At 39.2% G+C, this 13,420-nt stretch overlaps 1 protein-coding gene across 1 annotated transcript; it reads left to right on the top strand.

The window, feature by feature from the left end:
• Positions 1 to 644: 644 nt before the first annotated feature.
• Positions 645 to 3,471, top strand: LOC110883892 (wound-induced basic protein). Its single transcript, XM_022131559.2, has 2 exons — positions 645 to 802; positions 3,189 to 3,471. Exons 1-2 carry the CDS (start codon positions 732 to 734, stop codon positions 3,259 to 3,261), a joined length of 144 nt encoding a protein of 47 aa, XP_021987251.1. The 5' UTR covers positions 645 to 731; the 3' UTR covers positions 3,262 to 3,471.
• Positions 3,472 to 13,420: the final 9,949 nt, after the last annotated feature.

Here is a 13,420-nt window from a genome sequence, read left to right as displayed (position 1 = left end):
AATTTTGCATTTTTTTTCTTCTACTTCTTACGTTAAACCCAATTTATGTGTTAAAGATCCATTCGCATCGAAACCTAATTCATGATTTGCAAAAGGTGAAATAGGTGATTTACGCTATTAATTTAGAATCCCAACATATTATAATTAAGAAAACTTTAGATATATATTTCAATTTTGTGACATTTTAAAGTTATATTATTTTTAGGGCTATATTTATGTAACAGATGACATTTCAAAGTTATATTATTTTTAGGACTATTTATGTAAGGCTGGACAGTATGGGGGTCGTCCCCCTTCGTCCCGGTCCGTCGCCGGAGCCAACACCATGTCGCCCCCTGCGTCTTCCTCCCCGTCCCCGTCTTCAACGTCCATTCTTCGACGTTCAGGACGATCCTCCAGGTGGGCCCCCTTTCTTTGACGTTCCGTCACCCGATCCCGCCCACCCCCGTCGAGCTCCGTCCCCCGTCTTCATCCCGTCTGCATACCGTGTAGCCTAATAGATTTCAATTTTGTGACATTTTAAAGTTATATATCATTTTTAGGACAATTTATGTAATATGATACCACTTTAAATGATGGATATAGAAAACTAACCCGGATTTGAATTCGACCCGGAAACTCCCCCTATAAATCTCAAACCTCCATAACTTCACCATCTCTACAAAATTAGGGTTTTACAACTCGTTCGTTCATCAAGAAGCTGCTACCAATTTTCATCGTTGCAGGCGACAATGATTTACGACGTCAACTCTCCGTTGTTCCGTTCCTTCCTTAGCCAGAAAGGAGGCTCATCTGATAAGAGGTACCTTTCATTTCATTTCATTTCATTTCATTTCATTGAATTCGATCTAGGGTTCATATAATCGTAGATTGTAACGTTTGTTGTTTACCTACGGAGTATTATACGATTTGATACATATCGATTGGTGTTATATGATGTTATTGAATTGTTATTGCACATGTGACGGTTGGATTTTCGTTGGCAGAATATTGAATGTTTTGTTAGATTGTGAGTAGTGTGTTGTTAGTGTAAGTTTTGAATTAGAATTTGTCAAGTGAATGGTTATAGGGATTTGATTAGATATAGAACTGTCATGAGGCTTTCTTGATTGTTTGTTTGATTCACAATGAGATGGATAAAAGAATGGTAGGATTTGATTAGATAAAGAACTGTCATGAGGCTTCTTGATTGTTTGTTTGATTCACAATGAGATGGATAAAAGAATGGTAGGAATAGAAAAGTCAACAAGTCAATGTTTTACAGATCGGTCTTATGCGACCGCAACATGTCCTTTGGTTGTATAGGAGTTTTTGTCGTTGATGGTGGATGAGGTCACCAATATATGGCAGGATAAGACGTATCAATGCTGATGCTAGGTCTTTGAAGAGGTTGGAGGGTGGGGTTCAGGATGTCTTGATAAGTTGGATGTTGAGGCACCGAAGCGGCGAAGCTTTGGGCCATGAGTTTCTTTGTCGATGGTAACAGTGAGTTTAGTGAGGGGTCTTTCCTGGTGGCTAAAAACGGTGATTCCGGTAGGGATGCCTTTGATAATGGCGTACTTTAATGCCTCATCTAATCAAAAGGTCTGTTTAGAGGCCTCCTATTACGTTGGAAACTGATAAACCAGGGATGGCTAAGGGCGGTGATTTTACTGCCTCCACTGATCCCGAGGACTGCATTATTGGGAACCCACATTTTCGCTTTAGTGTTGCTTCGTCAAACAATAGTAGATCCCAAGCAAGGTTTAAAAGAACGGGAACAAGTTTCGAGGCGTTTTCCCTAAGCCTCACGAGGCGTAAGGCCAAGGCGGTATTAATAAATAAATATAAACATTATATATTATAAAAATAATAATACTAACTAATTTCATCATCAGATTCATCAAAACCATTAAAAACACACATAAAAAAGACATGAAATGCTTGAAATTGACACAAAAAGTCAAAAACATCTAAAACAACTATCAAAATCCCCTGAGGCACAACCTTTTTTAGTGCCCCAGCCCCTCTGAGGCAAATATACAATAAAAACCCTATGAAGCGCGCCTCAGACTTATTTTTTGACCGTTTCGCTTCGAGGCACGCCTTAAGGCGCATGCCTCAAGCGTTTTTAAAACCATGGTCCCAAGTCAATAAGGACCTGCTTCAACCCTCTGTTAACTTGGCCCGTGAATACTTGATGTCTTTTGGTCCTAGGCCCAAGAAGAGGCCCCGTTTGGATGATCCCTTTGATTTCGATGAGATGTTGGGTTTAAGGCCCATCTCACATCCCTCTGGTAGTATAGAACCAACGAAATGCCACCCAACTCTTTTTCTCCACCAACCTCAAACCTAAAGGATTCGTCTTCTCAGTTATCCTTGGGCTCGAGTATTTCAGTTAATCTTGCTAATGGTTACATTTTGGAAGAAACGAAGGTCACCATTAATTCGGTTAATCTTGTGAAGGATTACATTTTGATGAATTTTGCCGTTTAAAAAAATGTTAATGTCATTTCATATCCTATCATACATAGTTACATCTAATGAACGAATAATTATTAATCAGTTGGTTGCTTTTTCATACTTTTCTTTTCAAACTTAGAATAATTGTACATATGTAATAATGATTTCGCTAACGCGAGATCTTCTCGATGCTAAGACATGAACCGAAAAAGTTTTGTTTTCTTTTTGTGATACTTTTCTTCCACCACTCCGAAGTACGTTTTAATAAATGTTCTATCTCCAGTTGGCTTTTTTAACCTTTTATAAACTACAATGATGATGTAAGTATTACTTGATTAATCCGAAACTTTTGGGAGTAAACCAACAGTTAAGAATGGTAACTTGATTTATATTTTGTGGGAATGCTACTTTATACGAGTATGTTTGATTTACGTAAAGAACTCGATACAGTTTTTAACTGTGTAGCATACTAACATTGTTATCTTTATTAATATTTTATGTACACCATGACTTGAACAAACGGTAACCGGTTATTTGGTTCAAGTTACCGGTGCCGAACAAGCGGTTTCCGATTTTAGGTCTCCCGTTACATAAAAAGATAAACGTATCAAGTTTGGTACATCTAAAGTTAAAATGACTTTAGTATGCTACACACAATTACAATACATGTCAAGTTCTATACATATTGGTGCATTTAACCCTTTATATTGTTACTTTTGTGATTAATTTGCTGTTAACTTTTACAGGAAAACTGAGGAGCAAAGGCCAAAGGAGCACAAGCCGAAAGCTAATGAAAACAAACCAGTCATGAATGAGTAGTGATGTTTACTCAACTAAACACATGTAAGGTGTAGGCTGTTTTTTTTTTTTGCTTTTTTCCCATGGATTATGATTCGACTGTTATGAAGTCACTATCATCCTTTGACTCTTGTTTCTATCGAGTATCCTTAGGTAAAATGTTGTCGTGTTTGTTTGAAAAAAATGAAAGCAGATAATGATTTTGCTAATAAAAACAGATTTTGAATGATTTCTTTTGCTACAATGGTTTGTGGTTGGTTTATACTTCATACGGTTGATATGTTAAACAATGCAGACATTTTAATTGCAAGATAACCATTGTTTTTGTGGTACTGTTGATACGACAGCATAGTGCACGATTATCATCGTCTTTGGCAATTTGGTCAATAGCCGGTTATCCTTGCAGACTGTTTATATTCTACTTGCTTCTAAAGTGTGTTGCTAATGGTACACCCAAAACGGCTCTCTTGACACGCTGCATAGTCTAGGGGTGTTCAAAACCGGATATCCGAAAATTCGGATATCCGAAAATTCGAATATCCGAGATTTTCGGATACCAGATTTCACTATCCGTATCCGAAATTTTGGATATCCGGATAGTGAATCAGATATCCGAATATCCAATTTTTTATTCAGTTTTTATTTTTTTATTATTTTTTGATGTTCGAAACCGGATATTTCGGATAGTTTCAGACATCCGAATATAAGTTTTCGGATATTTTTCGAATAGTTTCGGATATTTTTCGGATACTTCGGATATTCGGATATCCGAAATATCCGAAAATTTTTAAAATCACTATCTAAATCCGAAATTTCGGTATCCGAATTTTCGGATATTTCGGATTTGGATATTTTGGATCAGATTTTCGGATACGGATAATTTTGAACACCCCTACTGTGCATACGGCTTCTGCACACATACGAGTCGTATACTAATAAAAAATGTATATGGGTCGTACACATATATACAGATTGTATACATGATTTGTATAATTGTATATAGGTCGTATATAAGACTTGTATATGGTTGTATACCTGCCCAGTTACACACATTATGACATTCTCTGATTAGGATATTAGTTGTATACTGTATGGGTTGTATGCATGTCAAAATAAGAGTTGACAATGTTTACTTTTAGCCCAAGCCTTTTAATTTGCAAAAAAAAAAAAATGATATGGTATCATTTAACAATTTGATTGGCAATCAGTATTATGTTTAGGCTTTTTTTAGTAAAGAAGTGATGAGAAAGTGGTCAACTTTTTTGCAATGGAAAGATTAAGACTTTTAATTATTGCTCTTTGTGGTGGATTGGTGGTAATAAAATACTAATATCTTTTTATTAATAAATTTTAAAATTTTTGTTTCATTATGGCACATGTGACGAAAGAATGTGGAATTTGTAAAAATATCATGGATACAAACATATTCTCTAAAGAAGAAAAAAGAATGAAGTCCTATCAAAATTGTTCATTTTTTGATATTCCATGGCCCGGAGGTTCAATTTTTTTTAAAATTACTAATGAAAAAAGCTATTTTTTTCGTCATTAAACTATACGTAGTGGGCGTAAAGCCCCGCCAACTCACCCAAAAATGGCACCTCACCTAAAAAGGGCGTTAAAAACAACTTGGGTGCCAATAGGGGTGCCAATGGTGGTTTAGCCAAGCCCTTAACGGGCGTCATCCCATATTTGACAATTGCTGGACTCTTTTGGACCGAGGGTGAAAGTGGGCGCCATTGGGGTGTTTTGCTACAACCTTGTGAAAGGGTGATCTAATTAAAGCTCTACTACCTTTTTTTTGAACGACAAATTTCTTTTTATTTCTATCGTCTGTGGGACTTGAACACAAGTCCTCCCTCTCTCAAGGCGTTTAAATGCTTTGCCTTTGCCAATGGACCACCACCCTATTAGTTAAAGCTCCACTATCTAATATGATAGTGACATACCAATTGCTTTTGCACTTTTTAGTTAACCAACCACACATACTCTTAGCATGAATATAAATGTGCGCCAAAAATCCAAAATTTCATTGTATGACATGAACCTTAAAAGAGATAAACAATTACATGATCTATAAATGTTTTGTCAATCAAAAGCAATAGTTAAACTTTATAAATGTATAATGTTGCAATGTACAACCCATCTTCATATAATAACCAAAACACCACACCTCAAGATACGATTAATAGTAGTTTGGCCCATGCTAGTAAAGGGTTCATTTATGACAACTAACCACTTTGTAACACCACCTTTATAATTAATTATAAATACACTAACTACTCACAAGGTAAACAAACACACAATTAGGGGATGTTTGACAACTTCTGAATGGTAAAGTGCTAAATCAGTAAAAGATCTGAATCATTTAGTGCTGAACTAGTAAAAGGTCTGAACCATTAAGAGCCAGTATAATGATTAACCGTTCAGACGCAAATGTCTGACCAATTCAGATTAGAGGTTTTAACCATTCAGACTTAGGGGCTGTTTGTCAACTTCTGAATGGTTGCTGAATCAGTAAGAGGTCTGAACCATTAAGTGCTGAACCAACAAGAAGTCTGAACCATTAAGAGCCAGTATAATGTTTAACCGTTCAAAGGCAAATGTCTGACCAATTCAGATTAGAGATCTTAACCATTCAGACTTAGTATAAAACTTAACCATTTTAGAGGCAAATGTCTGAACCATTCAGACATCTACTCGCGAAACAAACAGTCTGAACCATGAAGTGCTGAACCAGTAAGAGGCCTGAACCATTAAGAGCCTCATTAAGAGCTAAACAAACAACCCCTTAGTATAATGCTTAATCATTCAGAGGCAATTGTCTGAATCATCTAAACATTTGCTCGTGAAACAAAAATCTGAACCATTAAGTGTAGAACCAGTAAGTAGTCTGAATTATTAAGAGTCTCATAAGAGCTAAACAAATAGAACACTATCTCTACCCTATACTAGTTCTCAGGTTGAAGGTATAAGATCCCACAACAAGAATAACAATCCATTGTATGCAGGCAAGTTCTAAAGTTACATATGAGCAAAGTTCTTGTGTATTATTTAATTAATGTTGGATCATGTTTCTTTGAGTGATAAGTTATAACATAATAATTATTAAACAAATAATAACAAAGAAACATAATGATGAACAAAGTTCTTGTGTATTATTTAATTAATGTGGAAGTAAAAAAGATTATGACCATGTTCGTTGACCAAGGGCAATATGGTAAAAAACTGAAAAATGGAGGGGATCTTCCCAAAACATGGATGATGTTGAGAGGCTTCCATTGGTCAAAGATTGAAAATGAATTGCAACAAAGGTGAAGATTGGAGTAAATGGCAAAAGAAGCATGTGAATTCCCACTTAATGGAAAAGGCAAAAAGGGCTGATTAATAATGAATTTGCAAAAAAAGTAAATAAAAATAAAAAGATTGGAGTATATGTAAAACAAGAAACATGGAATTTACATAAATACCCCTTAACTAATCAATGGGAGGGTGTAACAACATAAAGTAAGTTGGTCCCTATAGGGTTGAAAAGTACCAAATGTAACAAATGCACTTGATATCATGAGTGATTTTTCCATGTGAAGCCCTCTAGTTTTGCCTTTTACCTTGACCTCCTTCAATCACCTCTTCACTTTCTGTTGCACTATCCCCTCATTTATTCACTTTCCAACTTTGCCTTATAATAATTGAGTTTGTTAGGAGGTCACCATTCTGCTTTTGCTTTCCATTTTTTGTACTATGGGAGTGTCTTTGTGTCAATAGACAACAATTAAATTATATGTGTAGAGGGTTTGGATATACACAAGTTCAAAACAATGTAGGATGAAATCAATCACATAACAATGTGACACTAAGGCTGAATGGCGTAGTATGTTGCCCTCAACCCTTTAACGCCCCAAACATCGCCCCGAGGAGAGCAGAGAGGCGTCAGGGGCACCTCCATGAGTACAATAACTGACGCTAAATGTGAATTCTGATGTGTGTGAGTTGGATCAATGAGAGGGGTGCAAAGTGAGGGTTGGGGGCCCTAAAGGGTGTGACTAACCATGTAGCTTAACTGTGGACAAGTAACTTTAAAGAAGTGGTGCGATTGATTTATAGCCCATCCTATGTTTGTGATAGGAGATGTGATTTTGCCTCTACAAGTTCTTTGACCATTTGACCTATTTGTTGCATAAAATACTTTGTACCATGTACAAACACTTCTAGGCCAATAAATACCGTGGGTTGATTAGGTCTTCTAAATCATCAAGAGATAACTCTAAAAGAATCACATTATTACGAGGAAGAGGTTTCTAATACCACACACATTATTAGGTATATGACATGTTAGGAATGTACATATGAAAATCGTAACTTAAGATGTTTTAGTATCAAATGTGAATGAAAATATGTTGTTTTAGTACAAGGTAGTGGTAGAAAAAAAAACCGACATAGGTATATGCCGACCTGACATGCACTTCTGACGTTTTATCAATGTGTTTTTGGCGTGGATCAGGAGACAACTTTTACATACCACATGTCATGTGGCATATGATATGTTGGTCATCGACCAAAAAACGGGTTTCAAGCAGTTTGGAGCAACAATCAAAGGCGATTTCGTGGAAGAACCGAAGGATTCACCAATATAGAGCCGGAGGACGAAGGAAAGATGAATAATCCTCGGTGACAATCACTGGCGGAGCATCTTGGTGGCCCGGGGTGCCCTGACCCCTCCCAATTTTTCGCTCGTAGTGTTAATTTTATCGAATCGGATTTATATAACTATATAGAAAGTTAAAATTAAAACTTTGAGTCACAACTTTACACACACGATAACCACATACATATATAGAAAAAGTTAAAAATTAAAAATACCAATGTTTTAGAACTCTTAAAAAACCTTTTTTCCAAATTTATCCGGACATGGATATGTGGTGTTTTTTATAAACTAAAAAGGTAGGAAAAGGGATATAGCCGGCATAGAAGAAGGATCTAAAGACATTATTGAGGGTAATTTTCTTCTTGTTCTTGTAGAACATGATTACTAGAAGATATCAATTAAGGACATTTTAGTCCAATTACAATGCTAAACAGCATCATACGACTATTGCGTATATGAAAATAAACAATCATATTTTTAGAAAATACCTTTCATTCTAAAAGTTAATTTAACCAAAAAGTTATTTCAAAAGTCAATAGATATCAATGTAAACATTTTTTTCCATAACTAATATTGACGACGGGGTAGTCCAAGGATAAACAAAATGATTAATATGCAAAGAGTTTAAAAGGTTGAAAGGTTCATCGGATGAAAAGCTGTAAAATGAGGAAATCGAGAAACAGTAATCAGTCATGTCCAAGGACTAGTCTCACCAACCCATGCTCACCAACTCACAAAGTCAGAGCAGGTCTGCACAGGCACACTCTATTAACCAGGGGTCCAAAGCCTTCAACCCCAAAAGGGGAAACCCTCCATAAGCAAACAGGTCTCGCTAGTATAGTCCATGCCATTTCGGGAGGTGTCTTCCACTATAAGAAGACAGCTCATAAACACTTCAAAGACATTCCGAAAAGCACAGAGATTCCTTAATCTCTAGTCATTCAAAGAGTTCTTTGTCACTTCCAAATAACTCTTCATCAGATTCATCTCATTCATTCTATTTGCTTTCTTTTCTGGATCCGAGCCGGCCTTGGAGAAAGAACTTCAAAGCAAATAATTCAAACATACTAGTGAACCTCCTTCCACGTTTTGCAAACGTGGAGGGACCCCGCGACCTGCGTTAGGCAAAACTGAACCCTTCAGCCCTTTTGCCTGACCAGCCCAGCTACCATCCTTGGTCCCGTGTTTGTTGCATCAACAAGTTGGCGCCCACCGTGGGGCTACGCCGCTGTTTCTCCTCAAAAGAGACCTGGTACGTGTAGCTCCTCGCATTCAAAACCACCATGTCAGAAAGTGGATCTCCGGGAGAGGTAAACCAGATCCTTAACACCTCTACCCCGGGAAGTGGTCAAGCTCACACAACGATAACAACACCTTTTTCAACTCCGGGGAGTACACCCGAGTTTCTTACCTTTAACACACCAACCCCATCCAGATCTGGAGCTCCGTCTCCCAACGTTGGTGTGTCTGACACTCCGACACGCGTTGAACTTACCCCCGAGGGGGTCGCTCATAACTTCCTTGAGCTGAGATCACTTCTTAACCAACATGTGAACAGAGAAAGGGAAAAAGGTGTAAGGATTCGTCTGGATTACGACGAACCTGAGCCAACGTTATCCCCTGGGCCACCTCTACCTCCCTTCGTTACAAGAGGTGAGGCCGGTCCTAGCAACCCTTCAAACCTTCACCCTTATCTGTCCACTATGACAAATCCCACTGTTCATCCTATTCTCTCTTCCCAACCAACTGTTAGTAGCACTCCTCTGGGACACGAGTTAACACTCGACCAACTCCTACAATCCCCGGTGACCAGTTGTCCCACTTCTCTAACTACCACATGGGAGCAAGCCCTGTCCGTGCTCCCTTTAGCACGAGGTGCTGTTGCCAGCACCCCTCTTGGGGTAAGTTGCTCGGTTGGTCCTGGAAGCCTTCAGGGTTTCAATTTCGTACCCAACATGATGTCTCAGATAATGGCCAACTTCCCCTGGCAACACTTCATCAATCAAGTGCTGGCCACCCAGGGAAACCATGGCAATAATAACAACGGGGGTACGAGGCCTGAAGAGGACTTGGCTAGACCTTACAAGCCAAGTAACCTTTCATGCTTTTCAAGACAGATAGCTGATTATGACTTTCAGTCAAAGATCAAAATGCCTGCCCACATCAAAACGTATGATGGGACCGAAGACCCCGAAGATCATCTTCAGATCTTCACTGGTGCCGCTCGAATAGAAAAATGGTCGAACGCTGAATGTTGCCTAATGTTCATGCAGACCCTCATTGGGTCCGCTAGAATCTGGTTCAACGACCTACCTGCTCAAAGCATTCAAAGCTTTGATGATCTCAGCAGAGGCTTCCTGGCAAACTTCTCCCAACAGAGGAGATACGTTAAAGACGCGACAGTGATCTTCCAGATAAAACAACGCGATGATGAAAGCCTACGAGCATTCATTGAACGATATAAGAAAGAAGGGCTAACCTACGTGGGGGCCGATGAGAAAATGAGGGTGGCTGGTTTTATGAACGCCATAACCTCTAAGTATCTCACACGAGATTTCAACAAATCTCTACCCAAAACCTTGGAAGAAGCCCTTGAAAGAGCCGAGGCTCATATTCGAGGAGAGGAAGCTGTTGATATCAAAGAACAAAGAAAAAGGGGTTCTGGTTGGCGAAGTAGCAGCCCAGCCAGAAAGAGAGGCAACTTTAACTCTTACGACAGACGCCCAAAGGGTTCAGACCCTCGAAGGGTTGAAGGGCGAAACCCTCCAAGCAGAGATAAGAGTATGAGTTTCACTCCTCTCACCAAAACCCCTCAAGAAATCCTGGCAACGGAAGAGGTCAAGCAAAACTTCAGACCTCCCAGGCCTCTTCCCAAAAGTCGGAAAAACGAGAACTCCACTCAGTTCTGTGAATTCCATGAAGAAAAGGGACATCACACCAACGATTGCTTCCAGCTGAAAAAGAGAATTGAAGAGGCTGTCAAGTCAGGAGAACTTGCCCACTTGGTCAAAGGAGTTCGAGACAAGATGGCTGAAAGTAAATGTAACAACCCGCACCTTCGTGCGTTGTTACTACTCGACACACTCGTTACGCCTAGCACCGGAGATTCGGATCATAATGTAATCATACCAATTTTATCGCTAAATCGAAGTATAATCGAATAATTACGCATATTCTATCGCTATTACAAACCTATTTTGCATAACACTCACGATGATGTCGAATATGGGCCTAAACTACCCTTCTCGATGAGCGTGAGGTGTCAAAATGTGAGTAATCAACGCTAACGAGGGTTATCGGGTGAGTACTATGACTCTAACCGTCATGACGATGATGGCAATATGAGTAAGTGGTGCCCCGATAATCATTGTAGCACATCACATCGAAGAACGCACTCGAAGGCACGCGTAACTCGATCACCGCACTGTGAATGATAGGAAGTAACAATGCAATAAAGCTAGTCAATCAATAATCAAGCTAATCAAATCAATCAATCAAACTCAAGTGTGGGGATTTTAGTACTTTTTATACGTGTGTGTGTGCCTTATGTGTTACTTGTGCATGTTTACTTTCATGTTAAAGTGTGTGGTGAATCAATCAAAATCAATCAAGACTCAAAGGTGAATCAAACTCAATGGAAATCGAACCCGAAATGGTTGCAAGGATGCTCGTATGTTAGATATAGTAGTTGAGACTAAAAGTAATTTGATTAGGAATTCTATCATTCTCAAATCATCGTTCATCGAAGTCGAAATATCAAAAATCGTCGCGAAACACTCAAAACCAGGCAAGCCGATCGAACAGGGCAACCTGATCGAACAGGCTAGCCGATCGAACAGGGCAACCTGATCGAACATGCTAGCCGATCGAACAGGGCAACCTGATCGAACAGGCTGTTCGATCGGGTAGCTGCTCGATCAGGGATGCTGTTCGATCAGCTGACCCTTTCCTCTTTTGGAAGCCTATAAATAGGGCTGTCCTTGTCAAACTTTCCACTTTTGGAAAAGCTCTGACCGACCAGCCTCTTCTTCTCACTAAATCTCAGATTTCTCTCAAACCGGTAAGTATTACGCTCTAATCCTTGTACGTTTTTGTTCATTAATCGATTCTACATCTTTCTATCTTTCAAAACTTGGATTTCATCCATGAAATCACCAAGATCTAGGTGTTCTTGGGTGATGTCATCATGTGTTCTTCAAGAACACTAAGTTTTGGCATCACTCCACCATGAATAACTTAGATCTAACCGATTTCCACATAAATAACCTAAAATCTACCAAAGATCTTAACATTTCACGGTGGAAAAGGATTGGAAGATGGGTTTTCATCTATCTTTCAACTCTTTTACACTCAAAAAGGTGAAAACGAGACTTGAACCGATTTACAAATCAACCTAAACAAACACATGGTTCAAGATTCGGGTCTTACCGAGAGATATACCGATTTCGGGTAGAACGTTAAACTTAAGTTTCAAACCGCCTCTGGCCGAGCTTGGGTGATTCTTGCTCGAGTCAGTAGACTAAGTAGGGACTTCAGCTTTGTGGTTCAACTCGTAGTCAAAATATCTCTAAAACATCAACAATTAACGGGAATAACCAAGTGTTAAGTGATAGGTTAACCGAATCGAGTAGCTGGCCGAACGGCTAGGCTGTTCGATCGAACAGCCCAACCGAACGACTATGCCAGCCGATCGACTAGGCTAACCGATCGACTAGCACTTAGTCCCACAAACTCATGAAGTGTAATATTGACAGAGTTCTATTCGATCGATCGAGCCACTCGATTGTGATCATTACTACTCGAATCATGAGATACTACACTTCAAAACACTTAGACTTTTCGAAACATTGGAATGTCACCCGATCGAGCATGCCAACCGATCGAGTGACATATTTGAAAACAATAAAGTGCTAGCCGATCGGTTGGGCTAACCGATCGAACAGCTGTTCGATTGGCCAACTTGAAAGGTAGTACAAACCATCATACACAAACACATCCTTCACATCAAAGGAAGAAACAATCCACTTGAAGGAACCAGCCGATCGAGCCAGCCGACCGATCGAATGGATGTTCGAACGGACTTTCAAACCAATCGAACAGCCCACTCGATCGAACTGCCGTCCGATCGAATGGCCTACTCGATCCAAGTACATTGTTTACTTTTTCCGCGTTACTCATCGTTGTGTTATCGAACTATTCAGGCTAACCTATTCTCAGTGCTCCTTTCAATCCACGATCAACCACTGTGAGTATACTTGACCCCTTTTATCGAATTTTGGGTGTAACATACGTTCCATAAAAACCAAACTTATCAAACGAATGATTTAATTGGACTATTTATCACTTGCGAATAACTGTATGCATAGATATACGTGATGCTAGTACATGTATGCTAGGACTTATACTCGTGACGTCCCACCAAGACTAGTATAGTACTATTTCGCCCGACGGGGTCTAGTTATGCCATCAAGAGTCGAGCATCGAGGACTTAGCTGGTAGTATCAGTTTTGTGAGTATATATGTTGTGTATTACGTTTA

The sequence above is a fragment of the Helianthus annuus genome, chromosome 10, assembly GCF_002127325.2.
Source record: "Helianthus annuus cultivar XRQ/B chromosome 10, HanXRQr2.0-SUNRISE, whole genome shotgun sequence".
Taxonomy (NCBI): Eukaryota; Viridiplantae; Streptophyta; class Magnoliopsida; order Asterales; family Asteraceae; genus Helianthus; species Helianthus annuus.
This window is presented reverse-complemented; position numbering and strand designations above follow the sequence as displayed.

Excerpts from the sequence above, each read along its gene's own strand:
- LOC110883892 (XM_022131559.2), top strand. The coding sequence starts at position 732 with ATGATTTACGACGTCAACTCTCCGTTGTTCCGTTCCTTCCTTAGCCAG. Across the intron at positions 803-3,188 it reads GGAGGCTCATCTGATAAGAG|GAAAACTGAGGAGCAAAGGC; the intron begins GTACCTTTCATT and ends TAACTTTTACAG.